This window comes from Cynocephalus volans, chromosome 8 (assembly GCF_027409185.1).
Source record: "Cynocephalus volans isolate mCynVol1 chromosome 8, mCynVol1.pri, whole genome shotgun sequence".
Taxonomy (NCBI): domain Eukaryota; kingdom Metazoa; phylum Chordata; class Mammalia; order Dermoptera; family Cynocephalidae; genus Cynocephalus; species Cynocephalus volans.
Window position 1 is genome coordinate 67814467 of NC_084467.1, and position 27968 is coordinate 67842434.

The following is a 27968-nucleotide window of genomic DNA, read 5'->3' on the forward strand; positions in this document are numbered from 1 at the left end:
CTCTCTGCTCTGCTGCTGCAGATGTATCAACTTCATCATTCAAGTATCATTTTAAGGTTAGTGCCACACCATGTCCCAAGATGGCAGTCAGCAACTGCTGGGGCCATCGGCTTTCTTATTCATGTAGAGCAGAAAAGCAGTGTCCTTATATCTCAGAACTTCTAAAGTCCTGAGATTCATTCTGACCTGACTGATGTTGGTCACATGCCCTCCTCTGAAACAGCCACTGTGATGAAAGGGATTAATTGACTTGGCCCATTCATGTGTTCATTCCCTAAAGCTCCTGAACCACAGTGATCCTTAAGTGACCAGTGGGTACTGGAAAAACAACTAGTATCTCTTTCCAGTGGTGTATTAGTTTGTTTCTGTTGCTTGCAACAAAAATACCTGACACTGGGTAGAGAAATAATATTTGTTGCTTACAGTTTCAGAGACTGGAAGTCCAAAGTCCAGGGAACACATCTGGTGAAGGCCTTGTCCTGGTGGTCACTTCAGCAATTCAGGGTATCACATGGAGAACGTGGCAGAGCAGAAAAAGAGCTAACCTCCTCACTGGCTCTCTTTTTAAAGCTCTCAGAACCACGCCCATGACCACCATTAAACCATCAGTTGGATTAATCCATTTATTAGGGCATGGTCCTCACAATCTAGTCACCTCTTAATGGCCCATCTTTCAATTATAATAGGATTTCTTACCCTCTTAACACCGTCACAGTGGGGGTTAAGTTTCTAATCCATGGACTTTGGAGGACACAATTCAATCCAAGGCAAATGGCAACTCATAATTTTTAATAGAATGCAAAATCAAGTAGTGGCTCTGGGGTAGACCTGCCTGGCCTTTTATTCCAGCTTTTATAGCCCAGTTACTAGTTGTCTATGAACCTGGTGAAATCATTTCACTTCCCTAAGCTTTGGTTTTCTCAATCATAAAATTATGAGATAAGTATTATTATCCTAACAGTGTTGTTAGGATTAAATAAGAAAGCATATAAGGAATTTATCAGTTACCTGGGGTATATTAAATGCTTGGTTAAAGACATTACCCTTATTTTTTAAGTCATTATCCTTAAATTCACTTTCCCAGATGATTTATATTATAGTCCTTAGATGAATTATGTATATGTGTGTATTTATTCCTGTCAAATAAAATTACACTCTTTAAAGAATATCCCTAGTATAAGAAATGGCATATAATGCTTGGTAGTAGCCATTTGTAGAGGAAATCTTTACGTCTTGAAAGATTGTCTGAAAATGAGGACTGAGAGCTGTAGAACCTTGGTAAAGCTGTTTACCCTAACTATTGTTGCTTTGTAGAAAGTGTCAGTTTCCTAGAGAACCAAAATTTGAATTTTTGTAAGTAATCACCCAATTTTTTAAGAGTTGGCAACCAATTAAATCTGAAAACACTGCACATCTAACAAGTATCTGAACCACATGTAACCATGAACTACCTGTTTGCAGCCTTGGCCTAAGAGAATTGTCCTTTGTGCTCTGGTCCTTTGCTCTGGTGCCTTGTACACTAAGCTTCTCAGGTACCCAGTGGGAAGAAAATTAAATGAATCATTCCTGGGAGGGCTAGAGAACTAGTGAGCTGAGAGTTACCAGGTGAGAAGGGACTCTGAAACATAAACTCTGCATTCCTTGCTTTTGGAGTCTTTGGACTTGCTGAACCTTGAACACTTCCCTTGCTGTTTTTACCCTTGATGGTTGGGTTTCTGCTTGGACATCACTTTCTCCAGGGAGTCTCAGGCTTGTGAGAATGAAGCATGAGAGCCCACTTGGACTTTTGATACCCTCTTTGCCTATGGATTAATAAACTGATGTAATGACATCTGTTCCTTGTGAGTTTGGTTAGTGTGAATCAATCACTGAGATTCAGATCAGCTCTGGAAACACTGAAAAAAGTAAGCATTTCTGGGCCTGCACTGTTGAGGACCATAGATGTACACATCCTGCTAAATCCTGCCTGAGCTGCCATTTGGCTACCCTTTTGATGTGCAGTGTAACTTCAGAGATGGAAATCACAGAAATTGATTGTTGAATTTGGTGAGTGTAGTGGATTGAATTATGTCTCCTCAAACTCCCTCAAACTTGAATTGTGTTCCCAAGTTTTATGTATTAGAAACTTAGCCCCACTGTGACTGTTAAGAGGGTGGGCAATCCTATTATGGTAATAGAAAGGTGGAGCCTTGAAGAGGTGATTGGATTGTAGGACCCTGCAGTAGTGAATGGATTAAAAATGGTGGTCAGGGGTGTGGTTCTGAGGGCTTTATAAGAAGAGGAGAATCTGTCTTTCTCTCTCTGCTTCCACCATCTTGAAATGTGAGACCCCTGGGTCACCGTCGCCACCACCAGATGGACTTTGTGCTTCCCAGCCTCAGAAACTGTAAGCAATAAATTTTGTTCTTTCTAAATCACCCAGTCTCAGGTATTTCTGTTATAGAAACACAAAGAGGACTAATACAGTGAGGTAATTGAGTCCACCCTACTTGGGTGGTTAGGAGGGGGGGCTGTATGTTCCTTTTCTGGGATTGACTGGTGTTATGTCTTGTCACTTGCCCACGTGCTGTCATATAACTCTAATAGGGGATATTGGGGGAGAAGGACAGAGAGACAAGAGTCTAGAGATTTCACTCTGTGTTCTCTGGACCCTCAGTGGACCCTTCTTCTTACCTTTCCCTTCAAATCCTCCCACCAATAAGATGGACCTTAGGGTCCCCCCACTGCTGGATGCCCCAGGAGGGCTTAACTCATTCACTTTGGAGAGTCTGAGTGGAGCAATGGGAGGGTCATCTTTTGCTTCCATCCTCCTGTAAATTGAAGGGGAAATCATATTGCTTTATAAAAGAAAGACATTGAATAAAAAAGAGACTTTATCCCTGGTATTTGAAGTGACAACTTTCTGAACATTTGAAGAGGGACCTTTCCATGTTTCTCATTTTCAGAGAGAAAAACAGATGTAAATGGTTTTGTTAGGAAGGGAACGGAGGAGAATCTCTCTCTCTCTCCAGGTTGAAATGCACCAGCAGAAGCAAATTACACACTCAATTAATATGAGCCAGGCTACTGGGCAAGCACCTTTCATACAGTAGCCCTTTGAATGTTTAAAACAATGCTGAAAGTAGGTGTTATTCTCGTTATATAGATGAGGACTTATTCCTCAAGTTCACACAATTTGTAAACAGAGGAGCTGGGGTTTTAACTCAGGTGGTGTGATTCTAACGTTCACACTCTTACCCACTACACTATGGATAACAGTACAGATTCAACGAAAATTTAATTTTCTGATTGGGTAAACCATTAAGATATCCATGGCCAGAATGCAATTAAGAACATTACTTGCAGGCATTGTGATACCACATTCAAAAACTTAGCATGAAGGTAGAGATGATTAGACCTCAGTAGTAAAGTCCTCGCAAGACATTTTAAAACGGCCAGATAATGTTTTAAAAGAAGCCAGGAAAATAAAAGTGTCTATACTTCCAGCTAAAATCTAATGAGAAATATTAGGACAACATTTACCTCACAGTTTTGAACTGAAAGTGATCAATTTGCTTCCTTTCTGTCACCAAAATGTTACTGATTCTTTTTCTTGCTACCTCCTTTTTACACAGAACCTCCAGCCCACTGCAGTGTAATCCTTTACAACTATTTCTAGATGTTCCCAAAGGTTTCATACGTGCTCAAAAGAATTCTCGTCCTGTTAGGCACCCTTGTTGACCTGCTCTGTGTCCTGAGCATTCCATTCTTCCCTCTGGGCCTCTTTGGACTGTCTTGTGTTCACTGAGCAACTATTGGATGCAGCTGTGTTCATCTGTGCCCATTTCACCTCAAAATTGTGGTCTGTGCCCTTGCTCTGACAGTGATGCTCCATACTCCAGGCCAACGAGGGACCTTGTGGGACCAGGACAAGGCCTCGTTCTGTGTGGAAGTGGGGAGAATGCCCAGCCTTCCCACTCTGTCACCCTTTGTCAGCCCAGGAGCTAAGCCATGTTGCATGTGCTCCTCCTGAAAACAGTGCTGTGACTTCTGTCAGCAACTCTTTTCCTAGGGTTCAGGTATGGGCTTTCAAGGTAGGATTGGAGACAGACACCTTTCTGCCTTCTTCCTTTCTCCATCTCTCTACCTGAGCTTCACCATATAGCGGAGATGGGGAATTTGTCTGTTTATTGAAAATGTCAGTTAAAGTAGGATCTCATAAAGAATGATACATGTATGTATAAATCTTTTAATTTATAACATAGGGATGTACATTCTTTTGCCACTGTTTATGTAAAAGCACTTTTCTTTAAGTAGAAGACACAAAATGTAGTTCCATGAAGTCTTTTTTATATAACCACAACCTTAATGCACGTCTATTTGTTCTGTTTCATTTTACAAAACCAGATATGTGAAATGATAGATATTTAAAGATATTTTTCCTAATCTCCTAGAGTCATCTTGCCCACACCTAATTGTTTTTTGGTGGCTCATCCTTATGGAGTCTTTCCAAAGCAGTCAACCTAGTTTTCATAGCAATAATAACTCCTTGTTTCACGCTCATTTCATCAGCTTGTGTACTTTTAAATTAAATCACAGATTTACAGTAAGAGATACAATTGCCACAAAAAGGTTTGGGAATAAACACGAGTGCTCCTTGGTGATGTATAACTCAAGTGCAGGAGCAGCCAGGTACCCATAAGCTGCGAGTGTCCCTGTGCCCTAAGTGACCTATGGCAGGCGGGTATGCTTAGTGTGGAGCCCTGAGGAATCGTGAGTCAGCCAGCTGCGGGCTGAATACCAGCATCTACTGCATGAACTGCATCCCTCTCATAACTCAGTCTAAGAGAGGCCGTGTGCAGATCTATTCACGTGAAGTGACTGATTTAGGGCTTGGCCTGGTTGTTCAGACAAGCTTAGACAGGCCACCATCCCAAAAGTAGGCCCGACTATAAACATTCAGCCTTCAAAACATTCCAAAAAGACTAAACCTGTTTTTTCCTCCTGCGGGTGGACAGGACTATCCTGCCTGTTGCCATGTATAAGTAGATTGATTTGTGTACCTGAATCATAGGATCATAGGGAAACACGACTCTGTTTCCTTAGAGGTGAAAACTGCCTTTCTCCTGGAGGCTGGTCCAAGCCAAAACCTAATTTAACTTTTGCTTTGGTGCCACCAACTGGTTAGTTTTAAGATGCCGCTTTTGACAAGAAGATGGCTTGGCAAATACATACATAACGATAAAAAAAAATCTGGGATGAATAGGCAGAGCACAGAGGATTTTAAGGGCAGTGACACTCCATATGATACTACAGTGGTGGAGACATGTCATTATCCATTTGTCCATGCCAATCGGATGTACAACACCAAGAGTGAACCGTAATGGAAACTATGGACTTTGGGTGATAATGATGTGTCAGTGTAGGCTCATAAATTGCAACAAGTGTACCACTCTGGTAACAGGATGTTGATAATGGGGAGGCTGTGCCAGCCAAGGGGTCAGGGGATATATGGGAACTCTCTGGACGTTCCACTCAATTTTGCTGTGAACCTAATACTGCTCTAAGAAATAAAACTTCTTAATAAAAAAAACCCCTTCCCTTCTGTATACATCTTCCCTTCTAGCTACTGGTATTTCAGGTAAGAACAAGATAAGGTAGAGTCATCATCTAGGGAGGCCAGTGACTTCTCAAGCAGGGATGACAATATCTTTATGAAGCCCCCGCATTCCAGAGCCTGGGTCCTTAGCTTTGTAAGTCTCAGACACCTTTCATTTTTCTATGCATTCAGAATTCAATTTTCCAGGGCGATACCTTGCTCACCAAACTTAAAATAGACACTTGTTGATAAGTCAGAATGCCAATATATTGTTTTACAATTGGAAATGTGTACGTAGTGATAAACTAAGATGTGTGTTAGCTGAGTTCATTTTCTACCTTGAAGGAAATTCACATCGGAAAACAGACTATACTGGCCACTATTTAAAGGTTTTTGCTTATGGGGAACTGGTTTACTCATTGCATGATAATTTTTTATAATTTTATTCTCAGAGGAAAACTTATATTTTATGTTTTGGTGATTATTTCCTTGAATACAGGTTAAAATTAATATGTAAAGTCCCTAATTACTTTGGTGTAGATTCCCAGTAGCAAAACAGTACTTGGCTGAAGATGGGAATTATTCTAGGTTCTGAGTAAGAATGTGCTCATACAGTTACTTAATGTCTGTGTCTTGAGGGCTTTGCACAGATCTCACTACGTACTCACATTTGCTAGCCTGTCCTGTGACTCCTCATTGGAGCTCAGTTCACTCTAGTTCTCTGGTGCAGCAACTCCCTCCCCACGTGCCTGTTGCCCCAAACTGCTGCCACATAGAATCCTCAGTCAAGGGGACTCAGGATATCTGCAGAGGTTATAAATTGATGGCCTGTGGTTGGAATCTGACTCATGGGTCTCTTTTATTTTTGCCAATATGTTGTTTTTAGAAGTTTGACTTAATTGCCTAAACTTAAAAATCAGGAGATGAAAAAAAAGTTGAAAAAAAATCAAGAGATTCATACAAAATTCTGAATATCCTGTTTCTTTGCAAAAATGTAGATCTGGCTATGTAGGCCCTATATCCCCACAAGGCAATAAGTTATTGGAATGGTCTGGATAGGGCACACCCCTTCCAATCATCCTCAGTCCCCACCTTTCCCTTTTACTCAGTTATGTTACTGCTTGGTGTTGGGTGGTGCCTCTTGGCACAAACAAAACAACACAATAGAAAAAACAAGCACAAGGAAAGAGCGGTTTTCTTCATGATCTCTTGTTCTCTCTTCTCGTCTCTGCTGACTGTGGGGAATTCCTTCCTTGGAAACTGCTCCCATCCTCTTTTTCTTTAGGATCCTGTGTCTCTAAGTATGTCACCTCTGAATCACCCCTTGTGCTTCCATGAGGTGTGGCTGGAGTGTTGTTGAGGAAAGCATAAAGACTTTGGAATCTGGTCTATATCCCCAACACCTGGTTTTGAATCCCAGCTCCACTTCTTACTCACTTTAATTTCCTTATCTGTAAAATGAGCATGATAACTTGCTTCATAGGTTGGTATCAGTGAGTGTTAAATGGGATCTTGTACATAAAACATCAAGCAGAGGGTGGGTACTCAGGTAATAGTGCCTTTATTCCTCTCTTCTATCAAGACATGATTCTTTCTGTTCTTCATGACCTTGTTGAAGCCCAGCTGAACCTTTACTGCTGTTTTCCTGCCACTTACACCTCTTTACTCGTATAGTAAAGACAATTGTTTTATTTTTTCTTCTACATAACTTCCAGTCTTTCTCATCTGTACACTTCATGTATTTCCTTTTCTTTTTGTAGTCAGAACTCTGTCATAGAGATTCCCATATGAGAATAATGAATGTCAGTGAATTTGTTTTGGGAAATTCTATGAGAAGGCATACCTTTTATCTTTACGATACTTGTATACAGTTTTATGAAAGATACTACATTAGCTTTCACAGTAATTTGTTCAGATACTTTCTGAATATATGTACCTTTCCCCATTCATTGTATATTTGTAGAAATAGAGCCAAGGTCAAAAGCTGGAAGGTTGTCAGCAGGAAAAGTTGGTACTGGAAGGGGGACACTTCGCCTGAGGTCAGAAGGTCCTGCCACCATGGAAGAAGAGGTATGTTATGTTCATTTAGTTCCTATTATGCTTGGAAATGTATAGATATTCATATTTGTTAGAGCTGGGCTTATTTAACTTCAATCACAAAGTGAAATAAAATGCCATTTGAGTGAGAAAAACCTTTCTCCCATGATACTCTCACAACATGCTTCTGACACCAGATGTGTGGGGGTTTCTCCCCCCACACCAGGCAAATCTCTGGCAGCGAACACCAGCTGGGTGCCCTCTAATTCAATTTTGATACTATTTATCTAGAGATAGTGTCCGATCCCACAGGTTGAGGGCTCAGTCCCCAAGACCGTCCCCTGCTTCAGATGCCAGTAGCAAGCCCAGGCCTCTGGAACTTTTGACTGACCAGGTATAAATCAGGGTTCCCACGACTCCCTCCTCCCCCTTTAAGCTTGATTAATTTGTTAGAATGGCTCACAGAACTCAGGGAAACACTTACTTCTATTTATTGGTTTATTATAAAGGATATTTTAAAGGATCCAAAGAAACTGCCAAGGGAAGAGATACACAGGGAGAGGTCTAAAAGGGTCCCACACAGGAGCTCCCATTCCCATGGAATTGGGGTGCGCCACAACTCCTAGCACATAGAGGAACCCTGTGCTCTTGGGTTTTTATGGAAGATTCATTATGCAGGCATAATTGAAGCACGGACAGCTGTGTAGAAATGTGATTGGACAAAAAGGGTATAATCTAACGCTAACAGCCTGGGTGGGGAAACCCAGCAAGGCCTGTTTGTTCAGATTCTTCTTGGCCTCTCTGTGCAGCATTCCCTCCTCCTGCGCATGGGGCAGGACCTCTTTTGGAATAGGAATCTCATAACCTACAGTTAGACAAAGTAGGTCAGAGAATTTCTTCATGGCCAGCTCCATGACAGAAAGAGGGGGAATAAATAGAGACATGCCTTAGGGAGCCAGGAACTGTGAATGAAAACACATATAACATAATATCACACCATTGATTCTCATCAAAGCACGGACTTTTAATTCATTGCCCACTTAATATGGAAGTTACTGAAGTCATTTAAGAAAGAAATGTAGAAACTAAGTGCATGAAAAGAGATCATGATCTATAGAAATTCTCAGCTACCTGCAGACAATGTTTCTAGAGTCGTTAGACATCTGGACTATCTCAAAAACTTAAATCAGTCAAAGCTCTTTGAGAGCTGAGAAAAAGTCTCAGAGTCACCTGTAGGAATAAACATACCTAAGAAGATTTTGATAATGAAAGGTTACATTCGTGAACTTCTGTCCTCAGATAAAACGTTTTATAGTCATCTTTGACTCTTCTCTTTTATGTACCACCTTCCTCCCAGCAGCAAATCCTAGTGGGTCTATGACTACAATATACTAGAATCCAGCGACTTCGTACCACCTCTACTCCCACCACTCTGGCCCGAGGCACCTCATCTTATCCTGGAGACTGTAGCCACCACCTTCTGTTCAGTCTTGCTGCATTCACCCTTGCCCTCTTTCCTTCTGTGCTCAGCATAGCAGCCAGAATTACTTTAAAAAAAAAAAAAAATAGAAGTGAGATTATGTTACTTTTCTGTTCATAACCTTCCAGTGGCTTCCCCTGTCACTCAGAATAAATGCTAAAGTCCTCAGAGTAACCAACATGATCTAACTCCACGTTTCTTTCTCACTTTCTGCCACTCTCCCTGGCTTCCTCCCTTACAGCCACTATGGCTCTTGCTTTTGTCCCCAAATGCTCCAGACGTGTCCCCACCTCCAGACCTTTGTGCTGCTGCTACCTCTACCTGAATGCATTGCCCATTGATCTGCATGGCCTGCTGCCTTGCCCTCTGCAGGTTCTACCCACATGCACCTTATCTAAAAGGCGTTTTCTGAGGATCCTGTACAGATAGCAGTTCCCTCTGCCCCTTCCACTGCCCGGTCTTCTGTGCCCTTAATTTTCTTCAAAGCGCTAACACCATAGGAGACATTTTATCTTTGCTTAATTTTGCTTATTGTCTAGCTCCTTTGCTCACATCTTATTTACTGTGGTAGAATGGTACCCGATGTATTAAAGGAATTCAAATCTTTGCTGAATTAGTAAAGATTTATTTTAGTTTGAGAAAAGCAAGGGTTTCACTGATTGACTGACTGTCTTTATAAAGGTCAGTATTTGAAAAAAACCAGAAGGAAAAGAAACCATGGGGGCAAAAAGGGTGGAAAAGAGAACAGCAGGAGCTGGGAGGCAGTGGTAGGGATTCAGGGTGGCATGCAGAAGGTCCACCACTGCAGCAAAGACAGCGGTGATAATGTCATCCTGTGGGTGGAGGGGGGTGTCTGAGGTCTGGGAGTTCCTGTGGGCAGGGGCACAGGCACCGGGCTCTTCTAGTCTCCGTGTGTGTGAATACTGTCCCAGGGCTCCCCATGTGTTTGAAGAACAAAAGAGTGAAACAGGTGAACAGTTAGGAGGCCATTTCACAGAGTGGGATCCCAGAGCTTGTTGGGTGACAATATCCAGGGTCAGTCTTGTGGGTGGTTTGTTAGAGCAGACACTGAAGGAACCATGAGGCCGAGGTTGTCCTTAGGAATGTTTGAGTCACCCAGGATATTATTGATTTTGGGGAATCCAGAGGAATAGTCTTAGTCAGGTGCCTTGGTTCTGGGGGAATGAAAGGGTTGATCTGGAGGCACATGTGAGCTAAGAGACCTGGTAGAGATGAAAACACTTTGAAGATAAGATATGATGAGGTATGTGAAAAAAGCCCAAGGGAGTAGCTTCTGGTCATTTCAGCCTGCACTGCTGGAGGAGAAGTGGGCAGGCCTTTAATGGCTTGTGAAGGAAGCAGGGTTGGCAGGGAAAACTCCCTGTCTCTTCAAGTGGAGGGCCGTCTTCCAATAGTTAATACAATTAATAAATATTTGTTTTTGTTTTTTTTAAAAAAGATGACTGGTAAGGGGATCTTAACCCTTGGCTTGGCGTTGTCAACACCACGCTCAGCCAGTGAGCCAACCGGCCATCCCTATATAGGATCCAAACCCATGGCCTTGGTGTTATCAGCACCACACTCTCCCGAGTGTGCCACGGGCCGGCCCTAATAAATACTTGTTAAGTACCAGTTATGTATAACGTGTGGGGGTGAAGAAAAGCAGCTTAAGATCTATCTGGGGAGGCAGGAAAGATTCATTCAGAGATAAACACCAAAAAATCCATTCCTATTTGTGTAGCCTGTTTTATTAAATGGGGCAATTAAAAATAGCTCATAATGAAAGGAAAAATCTAGTTTGGTGCTAATATTAAATTTGATACGAATGACCGACAGTCCAATTTCAAACAGTTGAGGATTTAAGGGATTTATAGGATTTGAAGCAAATCATCTCTTTGTAACCTAGCACAGATCTGGAAACTGTGAGATGTTCCACTTGCGTACTTCATTCTTTATTCAACATGTGTTTGTTGAGACAGGCACAGTCTAGGTGCTGGCGATACAAAGATGAATCAAGACCTTGTTTCTCCTTCTAAAGGGAGAGTGGGATTGGATTAATGGAAGTGTATATAGGATACACAGTGTCACAAAGAGGGGGCTGATCAACTGCTATCAGGGATCGCAGAAAGAAAGGAGGCCAGTGAGAGCTTCCCTGCAAAAGAATGACTGAGTTGGTTAAAGATGGGGAGGAGAGTGTTTGAGGCATGAAACAATGGTGGGCTTGGGGATCTTGTGCTGGAAGTACCTGCTGGATGGTGGTCAGCTAGAGGTACAGGCTGGGGTCAGGATGTGAAGAGCCTTGTGGATAATGGGGGAGCCATTAAGAGCTGTGAGGGGAGGGCCGGCCTGTGGCTCACTTGGGAGAGTGTGGTGCTGACAACACCAAGTCAAGGGTTAAGGTCCTCTTATCGGTCATCTTCAAAAAAACCCAAAAAAACCAAAAAAACAAAAAACTGTGAGGGAAGCAATACAATCAGTTTTATGTTTTAGAAAAATCCCTTGGTTCTAGGGAATGGGTTGTTGAGGAGGACAGATTTGAGAGGATTAAGATTGCAGGCAGAGACAAATTAGGAAACCTCTGCAAATAAGGAAAGACGAAGACTGAACCCAGGCAAAGAGCTATGGATGGAGAAGAGGTGATAGATCAAGCTCTATATAAGAGGTAGAATAGTAAACCATTGGTGCCCATTGTGTGTGAGGAGTGCTGACACTTGTTACCGTAACTTACAATATGGCTGGATTGGTAAAAAGTTAATACCTAAGTTACTTTGCATAGCCTGTTGCTTTACGCAGACAATCCAAAAGACATTGTAATGAAGGCAAAAACAAATTGTATCTGTTATTGGTTTAAAAGTTTCATTCTTGTACACAAAAATATGAGAGAGTCATACTAACATCCTCAAGGAAATAAAAATAGATGATTTGCTATAAAATGCATGATTTTAATAAATTTTTTTTTGTTTGGTGACTGGTTGGTGCAGGGAACTGAACCCATGACCTTGGGGTTATAACCGACTGAGCTAACCGGCCAGCCTGCTGATTGTAATACATTTTGAGAATGAAAAGCAACATAAATTTATAACAGTATGAAAAGTAATGTGAAATTGTTACAGTCTGGTTGTGGATTCTACATTTGTACTTATAGTTGAGTATTTAACATCTTTGGGAAATTCTTTTTTCAACAATGAAGCCATTTAAAACCAAGTATTACAATAAACTGAACATAGAACCAGACTTAACCAAATATTAAACCAAGATTTTAAGGAATATTAAAACACATCCAAGCATTTTTTTCTACTGAAAATTTTAATAACAGATTTAGGAAGAACAAATGTTTTGGTACCATTAATACACAAACAAAAACTATTTTAAAAATATGATTTCATTGTTACCTTTGTAAAATTTCCTTTTTTGGTGTATTTTTATAATATATACAGTATGTTAATATGGTAATATATGTGTATAATTCGTAAAAAATACATACAATAAAATTAAATAAAAATAAATAATAAGGGCATATATTCAGAAATGTTTTGCTGTTGGGGTGAACTATCAAAAGTTTGGAGACTCTGGCCTGCACAATGAAGACCAAAATTCTTTTAATGGCACATAGAACCCCTTATTAAGACCTAGTCATGTTTGTCACTGTGTGCTCCAGTCACATGGGACTTCTTGCAGTCCCTGTAACATGCTGCAATCTTCTGTCAGACTCTGGGACCTCACATAGACTTTGTCTATTGTCTTCTGCTTGAAGAAGCTTCTGCTTGTCAGACACCTGTTCATCTTTGAAAATACAGTTAAGTCACCTTCTTTCTGAAGTCTTCCATGACTCTTAAGATATAAATTTGCTTCCTTTTCCGTGGTACCTCTGTTCCTTTTAAATCCTTTAAAAATTATTTCATAGTTATTTATTTTCACATTTGTCTTCTCTTCTTGATTGTTAGCTAGTTGGGGACTGAGTTTCTGGCTTTTCGTTTTTGAATCTAACAATTAATGCTGACACTAAAAATAAGTATTGTATTGGTTTGTATCTAGTTACAGAGCACATTCTAGATATATTCCCCCTAAAATTAGCTGGAAAAAATTAGCTGAAGTACATACTATGAACTGGCTTTATATCAGATTTTCCCTTATGTATGCCTTGACAATCAATAGATTTCATAATAAAAACATGTTTTTTCTCTCTTCTTTGATAAAGCCCTCTGAAGCCAAAGCAAAGGCCATCGAAAAGGTTGATGATCTTCTTGAACTGTACATGGGAATTCGAGATATTGATTTAGGTAAGATTATACTATTTTCAAAGGTTTTATATCTCTTAATTTGATGGAATTTAATGTTTGTTTGTGTCTTGTTTGAATTTATAGCCAATGACACTTCTCAATAAAAAGTATTTGTGGAATGGTGAAAAGAATAACGAACATAAAGATATTAAAGAATAATGAAAAGGCTTAGCCCTTACCACCTACTAGCTGTGAGGTCTTAGTGCTAAGTTAACTTTTAAAAATTTTAGGTAGTTTTTAATCTATAAACAGTGAATAATATATCCTTATGGATTAAAAAATTATATATGAAAAGAATTTTATAAGTAATACATATGAAAGGTATTATTATTTGATACATCAGATTTACATGTATTTATTATGATATTATAGTTGCGCACCATTAATAGTTACTGAAACGCTGTGAACAATGAATCAGAAATATGAAGAATAAGGACACACTTGGCATTTGACTGTTAAAAGCAGTTGAGCAATTGAATTTCTGTGCATTTCTTATCATTAAGATGTCAAGGTCTTGATTTATCAGTTAAGACTCTGAGTTGCAAATGACAAAAAATGAAAGAAAACAAAACATAACATCCTAAATCCAATTAGCATAAGGAGTAAAAGGGAGAAATTTATTGGTTCTTATAGCTGAAAAGTCTAGAGATAAGATCTTGGCTTTAAGAGTGGAATCCAGAGTTCTCATGCTGTCATCAGGATGTGGTTTCTCTTCTCTCAATTTTGGTTTCATTTCAGGCCCCTGTGGAATCCCCTGGCAGCTTCAGGCCCTCGATCTTGTAGCCACAATGACTGCCATGGCTCCACCCTTTACATCCTCTTGATATCAAGCACAATGGGGAGGAGGAAGCGCTTCTTCCAAGTCATTAAAACAAAACACCCAAGATTGTCTTTGATTGGTCTGATCAGCTCAAGTGAGCCAATCACTGAGGCCAGGGGGATGGTTAGGTCTGGGTCAAATGCTCTGTATCTGGAGCTGAGAGTGACCCTGAAATACAAGGGTCAAGAGTGTGAACGGCCTGGCTGTTCCCATGCAGCAACCAGATAAATGTTCCCTTAAGAGCAGATGGATGCTGGGTGGGGAAAACAGTGAATGTACAGTACAGTGGTAGGGTTTGTACCTGCATGCATCCATGGGTGTGTGTTTGAATCAGGGGCTTAATATATTTTTTTAAAGTCAAGGACTTGATTGTTTTGTTTACCTGCTCCCAGGTAGATGATTTGAAGCTCATTCATTCTTTTTTATATTTCCACTCATCTTCCATTTTCCTTACAGAATTGTCAAAAGACAAAATTGAAACAAATTTAGTTTAAGGATCTTAATTGATTTTTATATGTGATTCTGTAATCAGGCAACGCCTCATTCAATAAAATAGAATGAATGTTCCAAGCAGAGGAGTTTGGCTTTATAGACAGAAAAGGGCTGAGGAAAGCAGAAACAGAGAACAAAAAAATTAGTCACTTCAAGGTCGCTTTCCTTGTAAAGGTTAAAGCAGAGGGGAATTTCTTATCATACCAGCTAAAACTGGCCTGTTTGGAGATTTGGCTGTTATCTCTCTCCTGATTTCTTGGAAAGTCAGATAAACAACTTAGTTTCAGCTTGGTGATGTGGAACTTCAGCATGAATAGCTGCATGTTAGTTTGGTCTGTTGCTCCTAGTGCAGGCTCACAGTCCAAACCAATGACTTCCCATATGTCTTATTTAACAGAATTTATTCCTATTTTTTTTTGCCTGCCTGAACTTTTAAAATAAAATTTCTATACTGGATGTATAGGTGATGACTGTAACTGAAAAACATTGGTACTCTGTTTCTTGCTTCTTGGAGAAAAATATAAAATTAGATCATTGCTCTATGCAGACAAGAAGTTAAAGCTGAGACAATCTTGTAGAACATCAGTGTCTTACAACTTCTCTCTCCAGTTCTTTTGCATTTGGGAAGATATCGGTATTTGCATAAATGATGTGGGCCTGTGACAGTTGTGCAAATGCATATGCAATGAGGGCAAGGGGAATTTAGAAATGGTGTAGTGCTCTTAAACTCAGATTAACTAGTTAGTATTTGTTGGAAAAATAATATAATGCATCCCTGTTCAGTTGAGAAGTTTTCAAATAGTATAACTGTATGACCGTTACAAGATTCTGTCACATACCAATTGTTGTAAGATTCTGTCAACATATCAATTGCTGGGTCTTGATGAGCTGAGATTTAGGAGAACCACAATTTCCCTAGGTAGGAACTTAAAACATTCCTTAACTTTCGAACTTAATTTTAGGTACAGGTCTTATAGTTACTTAAATATAAATTGGGGTTAGTTTTGTCCTTTTGTTATTAAAAATATTCACATAGGGTAGAGTGTTGGGCAACAGTGCGAATAGTTATAAGTTAATTCAGAAACAGTTCTATAAGAATCAATTTTCTTTTACTCTGAGAAATTCAGGGCACTAAACGTTCCTTTCAAAGTCCTTGTAAATTAATTAGCAATCCCTTTGTAAAGTTAATTAATCATATGTAGCAAATTTGCGAAAAGTCATTATCATTATACGTGATTAGCAAGCAATGTGATCAGTCACTGAGGGAGGTAAAGCATAAGGAAAGTAATTATTTGAAGAATGTCAACCATTGTTAAATTAGGAATTTCTCTCATTATTCAGATCTGATTAGCACGAAATGTAAATCACAAATGTGAGATTGATTTAACAGACAAGTGAATATATTTACTTGTTTGTATTCCTAGTATTTCTTACCTTTCAGAGATGTTAATTCTTAATGCAAATTACATTGACATCACATTATTTTGGAGTTGTTAACGTGTTTAAAAATTTTAAAATATTAAAAAAGTTGTAAAAGTAATATGACAATAAAATGACTTAAAACAAAAATCTATCCTTAAAAAAGGGTTGGGATATTTATTACTTGAAAGTGGAAAATAATTTAAATGAATTTTTGTAAGAAGTAACCCTGATGATGAAAGGGCTTCATTGGTTGTAAAGTTAAGTTGTAAACTATGACTTTTCAATCAACCAATGTTGACATGGGTTGCCTTGGGATGTTATCCATGGGGGAAAAAAAAGCCTTCTGGAAGATGTTTAGTCTTATAATGCCTTATATAGGATTGACCTAACTTAATGGAAAGTTGTATCATATAAGTTTCTTCTTGAATGTTTAAGGCAACTTAACATTATTTAGAACTACAATATTTTCTGATGATACCAATTTAGGAGTTTGGAGATCATCCTAGCAACTTCAGACTTTTAGGATTTCTAATTTATTAAGAGATCTAGAAATACGTGAAAGGACATTTGAATGATAGTTTTTAAGTCATTTCTCCTATAAAATCTTTTATAGCTCTTTAAAAAGTATACCATGATGGTGTTTTACTAGAGATAATGACATTTCTTCCTATGATCACTTTCTTTTTCCAATGAATTCAAAACAGTGAACACTGTAGAAAGTCATCCTTCTCAGATAAAGCCAACAAAGTTTTGGAAATAGATTTTAATTAAAAAACTTACTCTACATTGGCTGTGTGTTTGATATTTGACTCACGTGTGAGTGTGAAATGGGCTGATATTTATGAAAAGTCTAGGGAAAGTAAGTGCTGAAGACCTTTCATAGAATGAGATACAGTTACAGACTTCATGGTTAAATTAACAATGGTGATGACTAATCTTTATCTAATTCCTGCTAATTGCCATTTCATAAACTGCGATACAGAGAAGTCTGGTAAGTTGTCCAAAGTCAGATAACAAGTTAAGAGCCAAGTTTTAATTCTGATATAATTAAAATTAAATTTTGATATAGGATTTTGGACCATGCACTAATATTTTATATCTAGAAGTTATGTTTAGATATTTAAAAACTTTATGGAAACTATATGTTGATTTATATAACTAAAATAGGTTCGTCATTAATAACTAAAAACTAGTTCAGGGTGGCAACGATATAAAGATATTCTCAAAATGGCCACTAGAGGTCAGCACTTAGCTGCTATATGTGGTATAAAAATTCTACTCTCAGTGGAACATTTTTTGCGAGGTTGTATTCAGGTATTAAATATTATTTCAGTATATTCCAGCTTTATTATAGTCAACAGATGAAAATCATTTTAGTAGCTATCTTAATGTGACATAACTCTAAAAAATACTTCACTTTGCTAAAGTTTCTTTTGCTTTTTCTCTTAAACCAGAGATACAATCTTTTATCAAAAAGGATAAAATTATATCATTTATTTCTCCTGTAAGGATGTTTAAATATAATTCATATTTATATATTAGTAAAAATTAATAACATGTTCAAATGCATGCTCCATTCTTAATTTCTTTTTGAATTTGTATAGCAAATTACTGGTTTTTAAAAGATTTGTGGAGTACTGTATTACATATAGTATTTCCAACACAATTGTGAAGCTGCCTAATTGGTATTTTTTGTTGCTTCTACAAGACTAGGAGTTCTTCAAAGGCAGATACCATATTTTACTCAGTTTTTAATCCCAGCTCCTACCACAGTACCTCTCCCAGAGTAAGTATTTGGTAAATGTCTGTTGAGAGGCACGAAAACAGTGAGTTCACAGGGAGTCTGAGTCCTAATTTCATTAGTTTGAAGCTTTAGCCCTTGGGAAAATTATTAAACCTTGAGCTTCAATTTCCACCTATGTAAAAGGGGCATAATAAAAACAATCTTACGGGATTACTAAAGCATCACATTAAGTTATATGTATAAAATTTCTGCCACACTGTAAGTAACAGGTGTAGCCATTATCATTCTTAGCAATGATCACTAATAATCATTACTAGTAATAATGATAGTGATAGGTGAGGTGGGACATGTAGGACTGTGTAACTGGAGGTCTGGGACTGCACTGAGTGTGCGGGGTTTTCTTCACTTTTCTGCTGTGCCAGAATGAGTGCATGAGTGAGATTGTACATCTTGGACTGCAAGGTTGTAGTACGGGCATCTTGAAGCAGCATTTTTCTCATTTTGTGACTAGGAACCCAAACCAGATAATGCAAGTTAGAGCAGGCCATGTCCACGACATGGTGTTCCTGGGCTCAGAGCACTAGACAATGCTGCTGAGCTTCCTGAGGTATTAAAAAACCGCATACCCAGTTTTTTTTTCCCCTCTTACTGCTGTGTGTGTGTGTGTGTGTGTGTGTGTGTGTGTGTGAGAGAGAGAGAGAGAGAGAGAGAGATTGGTTTGATCATTGTCCATCAGTAAACATCTGCATCCTTGTCATTGTTTCACCAGCATTTAAAAGCATCATTTACAGTTTTACTTTCTGCTTCTGAATGGTCTGTAAATTTTCTTGTATTTTTTATCTGTGTGCATCTTATTTCTTCCTCAATGTACCTCACCTGTATGTCCAGTTTAATTGTTGGGTAATTGTCTCAGTAAATGATATTTGTAGGGCCCGTAAGAAATAGTTAAAAGGGTAGATCAAGCAAAACTCTGACCTTGAGTCCTACTTTAGCAATACTTAGCCTTTATGTTTTGGCTGCTCTTCTTTCACATCTTGGTTATGGGAACAGAGTTCTGGACTTTGCTTTCCCCAGTGCTTGCTACCTGTGCCAATGCAAAAAATATATCAGTATAATTACAAAGGCTCCTCTTGTGCCTACCCATCCTCCAGCATTTACTATGCATAAGACAACGAACTAATTTCTATGAGCATAAAAGACTGAGTAAGCTATTCATGATTCATTGGGAGTTTATTCTCTAGTAGGAGAGAGAATACATACACAAAAATAATGTCAATGCAGAGCAATGTTAAGTAAGATCCTGTTACTCAAAGTGTCACTTGGGGACCAGCATCATCTGAGAGTTGTTGGAAATGCATCATCTCAGGCCTTGCTGTAGAACTACTGAACAAGAATCTGTAGATTTCCAGAGTCCCAGGCAATTTGTTTTCACATTTAAGTATGAATGCACTAGTAGAATGGTTTAAAGAATTCAGATATCACTTCCAGTTGTAGACAAAGGATCTTATGCGGGAGAGAGCCTTGAAGGAGCAAAAGGATTTTGATGGTGGAGCTGGTGACTAAGGAGGAGATTATCCTGGGCAAAGGCAGGAAGGAGCAAAGATGGCATTTTGAGTGGTCAGATTTATGAGGGCATAGCATTAGTGGAGAGGGGTATAGCCATTTGAGAGCTAAGGATGCTTCAGATCAGAATGCCAGATTAGGGTTTAGAGTTTTCGAGATAAGCATTGGTCACACAAGGAATATTTTTGTATATGGGAATCACACAGACAATCTCAGAGGTGGAAAGGAGTTTCATGATCCATTTGTCTCATTCCCGAGTGGGATCAGAGCTGTGCTTTATGTAGATGAGTCTAATGTGCCTATGTGGGATGGTTTGCTAACGAGATTTAGAGATTAAGAAGATAGCATGGTGGCAGTGGGAATGAAATGGAAAGGAGCATTAGAGAGCATAGAGATTGCAAATGTGGAATGATGTGGAGGTGATGCTTGGTACACAAGCTGAAGGACTGGGAGAAGAGAAAGGTAAGAGGGAGAATGGTTGTGCCACTAGTGACATGGTGGAAACAGGAGGAAGAGTAGCAGTTTGCCTAGAAGGAAAAATGATATTTGGTACTGGACTTGCTGTTTAAGGTGCTATTGGGACACCTAGGAAGAATTGTCCACCACTTATTCAGAAATGGGTGTGTGGAACTCATGAGAGAAGTTGGGGATGGAATCAGAGGTTTAGGACTTTTCTGCAGCAAGGTCATGGTTAAGCTGGAGCTGTGGATAATCTCTCCAAGGCAAGATCATCTAAGGAGAGGAGAGATGTACATAGAATCTCTAGGTTTATGGGGAGTATTGATAGAGTTGTTTCCTGAGTACCTGGTTTCTCATTTGACTGTGAAAATGCACTCTGAGGGCAGCTTTCCTCTTTTTTTGACTATAATGCTATGACTGTTGAAAGAGATGAAGCATTCCTTATAGACATTAAGGCATTCCTTAAGGGCTTAAATAATTTCCCAAATAAAGGTAGTACCCATGAGCATACAGAGTAAATATAATAAGTCAAGCATAGTTTTACTGCATCAAACACAGTACTAATTAAAAAAAAATTTTTTTTCTTCATTTTGAATTAGTCTGCTATGTTTTGTTTTCTTCCATTGTCTATGTAGTGATTCCTCCCAATATTTTGTCATGGCAATTTTCAAAGATACAGCACAGTTGAAAGAATTCTCAGTGAATACTTCTATACCTATCATGTAGATTCTTCCATTAATATTTTGCTATAATTGCTTTACCACCTACTTCTCCATTTATCCATTCTATGTAGAGATTTTTATAAAAACATAGTTATGATCACAATATAAAATTTATGTACTGATTTTCCAGTAAATATTAAAACAAAGATTTCCCCAAGCGATTCCAAATTTTTCATAAACATTATTTAAAATGGTTTAAAAATATTTCATCAAATATTTTACCTAATATATTTCATCATACCATAGGTAATAATCCTACATATATGCATATATATATAATCATATATATATATACACACACACACACACACACACACACACACACACATATGCACCATTAGGTACATGTTTATGCTAAATTCTTTTTAAGATTTTACTTAAAAAAAAAAAATATTTTAATGTATAGATTCTCAGAAGTGGAAATGCTAGGCAGATCAAAGGATATGAACATTTTTAAGGATTTTAATACTTGTTGCCAAATTATTTTTCAAAAGCCAGATTTGTTTCATTATAGCCTGGTCAGCCTTGGCATATCATTTAAAAAAAAATATGAAAACTTTAATAAGCCTGGGGGCTTTGAAAGAGTCTGGGCAACTTGGCAGGACTGTTGGGCTGGAACACAAGTTCCAGCTGCAGCTGAGGACCTCCCCTCTTTTTGCAGTGTTTGCTTCTAGATTGATGGTAAATGAAGAAAGTTTTGGGTCACCGCTGAGACCTGGGGCAAGATGAGAGAGAGGGTGACGATAATGAAGAGAAGAGATTCAATGCCTCCTCTGTCTTTACTGCTTTTCTTTTATCTCCTTTTTTAAAAAAATTGAAACTATCTCAAACTTACAGAAAAGTTGCAAATACAGTTCAAAGACGTTTTTCTCTTGAACCGTTTGAGAGTAAGTTAATGATGTCCCCTTGTCCTCAAGCACTTTAGTATATATTTCCTATAAACAAATATATTCTCTTACTGAACAACAATATAGCCATCCAAATCACGAAATTAACATTGACACGTTACTGCCATCTAATATTCATATCCTATTCATGTTTCACCAAACCCCTTAATATCCATTATAGCAAAAGAATATGTTCAAAATCACATGCAGCATTTACTTTTCATATTGTGACAATTTGGAATAGTTCCTTGTTCTTTACTTGATTTTCATGACCTTGATACCTTTGGAGGGTACAAGCCAGTTATTTTGTAGAATGTTTCTCAATTTTGGTTTGTCTAATTTTGATTGGTTTTCTTACTAATGTTTACTTTGATGACTTAAGGTGGTGTTTTCTAGGCTTCTGCACTGCAAAGTTATTCGCTTTTTAATAAGTATTTGGTGGGGAGTTATTTTGAAACTACGTAAATATGCTGTTCCTCATGAATCTTTTTTCTTTTTCTTTTTCTCTTTCTTTCTTTCTTTCCTTCCTTCCTTCCTTTCTTCCTTCCTTCCATCCATCCATCCACCCATCCATCCATCAAGCATCTATTTTATTATGGATTCATGGTTTCCTGTTTTATTCAATGGAGTTGTAATCTCTTACTATCACTATTTACTTTAATGCTCAATTTATCCCTGATTTGGTCAGTGGGAGTCTTGCACTCTGACTTCTGTGTCCTTTTCACATGTTCCCATCATTTTTTGACATTTTCTTTCTTTCCTCACACAAGATGTTCTTGTTTCATATTGCCTGGAGTCAGCCATTTCTCTGAGGAACTCTTAATTTTTTTAGTGGAGAATGATATTTAAGAACCAAGATCAGGGTGTTTTCTGTGCTTGTTGTTATTGGGATGTCATGCTTCCAGTAGTAAGGAGTGTGTTTGTGTGTGTATGCGTTTATATCTATATTTTTAGAATCTCTCATTGAAATATATATATGTATGTCCACTGATATCTACAGTTCCACAGAGTTCATGCTGTTTTCTCCCTTCCTCTATTAATCTTTCCCTGACAGTGACAAACCCAATTCCCATTATTCATAATATATATACTTTAAAGAAAAATTATTATTATTATTTTTACATTCTGTGATGTTGTGGAGCAGTTGGGGAGGAGGGGGAGAGAGGAAAAGGGAGAAGGATTGAGTGGGAGGAGGAGGTAGGAGAGAGGGGGTTGAAGCCTGTGGCACCCCCCTCATTTTGGTAGGGGAGCCTGGGGGCTTCTGGCTGCAGCTCAGTTGGGGCTGGGCTGGATGTGGACTTCAGGGGGGCGTGGCTGAGGCCCTCAGCCCCCGCCCCCAGGAGCCTGGCTGCTTCTGGTGGCAGCTTGGTGGTTGTTGCTGCGCTGGGTGTGGACGTTGGGGGGTGTGTGGCTGAGGCCCTCGGCTCCCTCCATCCCAGCTTTGGAGCCTGGGGGGCTTCCGGTCCTTCTAGGTTTTATAGGTGTTCTTTGCTGGTGTTAGATCTTTACCGGTTAATATTAGAACTTTGTTTCTGATCTGTGGGTTTTTTTGTGTTTTCTTTCAGTTCTTTGTTGGATTATTCGCTATTCCCACTACTTAAACTCTGCGCTGGAAGTAATTTGTTGTCTTTTGCTTCCTTCTAAAATGGGGGAACTTCCCATGGGGACCAGCATTTGAGCCCTGTGGTTGAGCTAAATTTCTGCTTTGCTGCTGATTCTCTGGGGAAGGCTTTTTGTGCAGCTCAGGTTTTAATCATTGACCTTGTAAGCATTTTCTGGTCTCAGGAGGTCTGGTACACCTGGGTTGTGTGGAAACTCTGGTCTAGGCCTGAGTCTTTTCAGCAATCCATACCCCCTGCAGTTCTATACTCCTGACCAGTCTCCACTGAGTGGTCCTGTGCTGATTGCAGGGCAGATCAGCTGTCCATGCTGTGCCCCAGTGTTCCCTCGGTGTGCTGGTCTCCCTGAAGCCCCACACTGCAAACACTTCCCATGTGATGGGCCATGTGCCAGTCCCTTGTGATGACTCACTGGCCTCTGAGTGGCTCCTTTTTTTCAGTTGTCTGTGGCCCCTCACTCCTATGTGGGTCCACGGGAACCCTGTTAGTGATTTTACTGGCCTGGGGACCACCAAGGCCCTCTTCTCCCCTGTGGTCTTCATGCAAAGACAAGCAACTTCATGCAAAGGACACATCATTGTCTTTTGCCAGCTCTTGCTCTATGTGCTCACCAGGAGAAGCCTTGAAGTGGTTGGGGCTTGAAACCATTGGAGCGATCCTTTCTTGCTCTCATCGTGGCTTCTCCTGCCTCCGTGCACTCTGTAGGTCTCTCCTCCTCTTTCCCTGAGCTCTACTGGCCCCAGCTTGGCAGTCATTGCTTTTAAATAGTTGTAAATTGGTTGATTGTGGGAGAGGGCGATGCTGGGTACCATCTAGGCTGCCATCTTGATCAGAATCCTAAACTATAATTTCTCCATAATATAATATACTTAAGTGATCAATCTCCGTTATGTAACCAGTCTCTCATCACAGTGGCTTATGTCCTTCCTCCTCAACACATCTTTACTCTCCCACCCCACACCAGGCTGCCTTGGCCATGTGAAAGACCGCCTCACCTTACTAGAGCTTTGATCCCTGTACCCCACTCCCACCCCACTTCTGCTCTCATTGGGGTGCCCTTCTGTGGGCCCCATCTCTCTCATCTGCCTGTGCTAGTACTGAACTGTTGGGAAGAGGAATAGCTCTTAAGAGCCCAAATGGATTTAGTGAAAGACCAGACCTCATGGCGGGGAGGAAAGGAGAGGCTGGAGCTTTTCTCTTGGGCTTTGGTGTTTCTCTTTTACCTGAAGATTTTGTACTTAAGTCCCTAATCACATTCACATTGTTTCTTTCTGACTGCTGGTGCTTATAGGGTGCTGAGCAAAAAACCAGTTGAGCCTCATGGAGCTCCCAGCCAACTGGGGCACGTCCTATGAGAATGTGTACTTTTGAAAATGCTGATTCTCAGACATTGACTGTGGGGTCCAGGCAACTTACTAGAAAAACAAAATAAGGGCAACACCTTTACTTTCTGTCCCAAACTTGAGAGGGGACAGAAAAAGTGCCTCAATTCCATGGGTGGACAGATATCTTCTTCCCCTAGCTTGATTGCCCCATTGCAAGCTGTATTTCTTTGTCTTTGTCTCTCTGGGGAGGGAGGACTAGACTCCATCACAGTTGGGAGTGGGGGACGGGTAGAGGAGACAGAGAGAGGTAGTGACTGTGGTGAGGTGGGGAAAGGGCTGTGCTTTAAGTTTCCTGCCAGGGGCAGCCACAGGGTTTTCTTTTAAGGGATTTTGTTCCACACATAGGAATGCAATTCCCAACTGATGGGCTCCAAGGTAGCAGAGAAGGCACGGGTGGCAGCTGCAAATCTGGGTTCAGTGGACAGATTGTTGAAAAATATCTTTGCTACTTTGATATGTGAGAGGGGGTATCTTATTGGTTTAACTTGCACTAGAAATATGTGATATATATGCATGTTACTTTTAGAAAGTCATTTTCCTGGTGCCATTTTTCTCAGTCCTCTGATGCTATCTCATTTGTCATTAATTTTTTAAAATTATTTTTGACAGCTACCACAATGTTTGAAGCTGGAAAGGACAAAGTTAATCCAGATGAATTTGCTGTGGCCCTTGACGAAACCTTTGGAGACTTCGCGTTCCCGGATGAATTTGTTTTTGATGTTTGGGGGGCCATTGGTGATGCCAAACGAGGATGATGATGAGGGGGATGATACGTCTCTGAAGAAGAAAAAAATCTGCTTTTAGACACCTTTACTAACTCTGTGTACAGAATATATTCTTTGAAATATAATTTTGGTAATTTTGATTTCTGGATACTTTAAAATGCCATTGTTTCTGTAGTATGCTTAAGATAAATTACCTAAAAATATGATCAACTTTTATATCCATTCAAAAGGTTTTTTAAGGTAAGTTTTAAGGAGTGTTTCTAAGATTTTGTTCCTCACTGACACCCATGCTTTATTTTCCCCATATAAGTAGTTGATTGGAATAGCTTTGTAATTTTTTTTTTGTAAAATCTTAATGTAATTAAAATGAAGATTGGAGTATGATTTACCTCATAGCATCTTCATTTTGTCGTGCTAGCTTGAACAGATATGTTCAGGAAATGAAATGTGAATTATGCCTTTCATGAGTCTAGAAACATTGTTTTTTGATTTCTATGGCCCACTTTCTGTAAAACAAGGATTGACTGATTTTCTTTTTTGCTTCTTTGTAATTACTCTTAAAACTTGTAGTTGAAATCTACTGTGTTGTGTGTGGGTGTGTTTGCATGTGTGGAAGAAGGGTGAAAAACAGGCAGGTAGGGTAGAACCACTTGCATTTGATTTTATTGTTGTTTTTTTGGTTCTTAAAACATTATTTCTTTTTTCACTCATAGCTATTTTTATGTTGCCCTTTATAAGCACTCCAGGGAAGGTTTTATGTTCTTTGTAGAATTTTTCTTTTGGAAAATATTTACTCAGAAAATAACTACGTTTGAAAACATTTGGGGCGGGGGGGAGGGGTGTTTAAACGGCAACCTATTTCAGCTCCATAAACTTTGAAGGAGATGCTATCAAAAATAGACCCTCCCCCCCCTCAGTGGAAATAAAGGAGTAAGGGAAAATTGAGAAAATGTCTCAGTCTATTATTTTAGAGTCTAACACATTCCCTCTAAACCTTACATTATTGAGACAATTGAGGGTGAATGACTGTCTTATCATTCTTATTTGACATTGTACAGATGCAAGAGAAATGGAAATGAATGGTTTCAACATAGATCATTTAATAAGGCAGAGCATGGTGTGACCAAGCACTCTTCTAAAGTGTTAGATGAAAAATGCTGTGTGCTGCCACTGTAATCAGAAGTAATAGCTTATGAGGGATGTGTTCTAGGAAAGCAGAAGTAGTTTCCTTTTCGCGGTGTGTTATTGCTTAGGAAACTCTGTTGTTTTCTGGTAAAACTTCACTTTTACTGCCATCCACTCCCCTCTCGCAGAAGTTTAGTGCAATGAAGCTGACATTCTTTGATTAATCTGAAACCTGCGAAGAAGCTGTTTTAGTCATTAATGTGTAACAAAAATAGCTTATAGAATATGGGTTGTCATATTGCTCTTGCCCATCATTTGAAAATAGGATCCAGTGCAGGCTGTAATTTCTTGCTACTTGTTTAGTGGGTTTCTTTTGGAGATTCCAAAATACCTATTAATTTTTAATACTGCCTCTCTTAGGAAGACAAAAAAAAATTGATATTTTTAGGGATAGGAGAATTACAGGATGACTTGGGAGGCTCATAGAAACATTTCAGTTTAAACAAAAAAATTTTTTTATGGCACTAGATGTTAGATTTGAAATGAGTCACTATTTATTATTGATGTTTGTCAGTTTCTCCTTCCTTTTTGGGCATACATGAAGACTGAAATATGGTGTTGATTCCCTGTGATTTTTGGAATGTCATAGTCACAATCGTCTTTTTAGAATTTTGGTGCAAAAGGTACCAATATCCATGTGCAGCTGAACTATGTATGTCTGTTAGCATTCAGTGGGCTATTATTATCACCACTAAGGGTTTCAGCTGGACTCAGGTGCATTATATCCTAACACGTTTTTCCTTGAAATGTCCTTGTCTCTCGCCTGTATTGCTAAACTGATAAGAAGGTCAGCTTCTTTGTCATTTTGTTCCCATAACTGAAAATATATCTATCTGTAAACTTTGTTCCTTTCTGTATCTCTCAGTGCACAAAAAGGAGCAGGGTCTGTTTTTAGTGCAGTCACATCATCTAGAAGTGTGGGTTACACTTCTATGATGAGACAGATCTTTTTTTTAAAAAAACATCTGTTTCATTGGCATCACTGGATGTTTTCTGGACGCTGTTGTTTTCTCTTGTTCTTTAGTTTTTTCCAGTGGAGGATGGTTATTTTATTTGTTTTTGGTTTCCTTCAGTGCAAAACAGCATCTTCTTTCAGTGGTCACTAAGAGCACATAATGTGCTTTCTTTGTTTGTGGCAGGAAATGCAGATGATGATTGAACACTGGACTCAATGGTTCGTTGAACATAGTTGGGTCTTGATCAGATGTATATATTCTGATGATTACAGATAAGTACATTTTGGATTTCTGTGGTTTTAAAAACGTATAATTTTATGATGTGAAACTCTTTACAAATTCAGTTATAAAAGCAGTAATCGGTTAACCTCTGGAGCTGCTATATCCAATATTAGGCTGTGACTGATAACTAAGGAGAGATGATTTACCTAAATGATGTATAATTTGTAATATTTTCCCCCGTAACTTTAGTAAGTAGATGTTTTCCAAGTAAATCACACTTCCTTTAGTCCCATGTTACTGCTAGAACTTCATTACATCAATAGACCCTGTGGTCTCCTTCAGTTATTTCCTATCCAGCATAGTAGCAAAATGAATTTCATCTGCAAAATGGA

At 39.1% G+C, this 27968-nt stretch overlaps 1 protein-coding gene across 1 annotated transcript in view; it reads left to right on the forward strand.

The window, feature by feature from the left end:
* GIPC2 (GIPC PDZ domain containing family member 2) overlaps positions 1-25355 on the forward strand; it is a 78587-nt gene extending 53232 nt beyond the window's left edge. The window contains exons 4-6 of the mRNA XM_063105044.1: positions 7542-7648; positions 13294-13375; positions 25098-25355. Coding sequence (XP_062961114.1) covers positions 7542-7648; positions 13294-13375; positions 25098-25243 — 335 coding nt within the window. The 3' untranslated portion in view covers positions 25244-25355. The remainder of the gene's footprint in view (positions 1-7541; positions 7649-13293; positions 13376-25097) is intronic.
* Positions 25356-27968: the final 2613 nt, after the last annotated feature.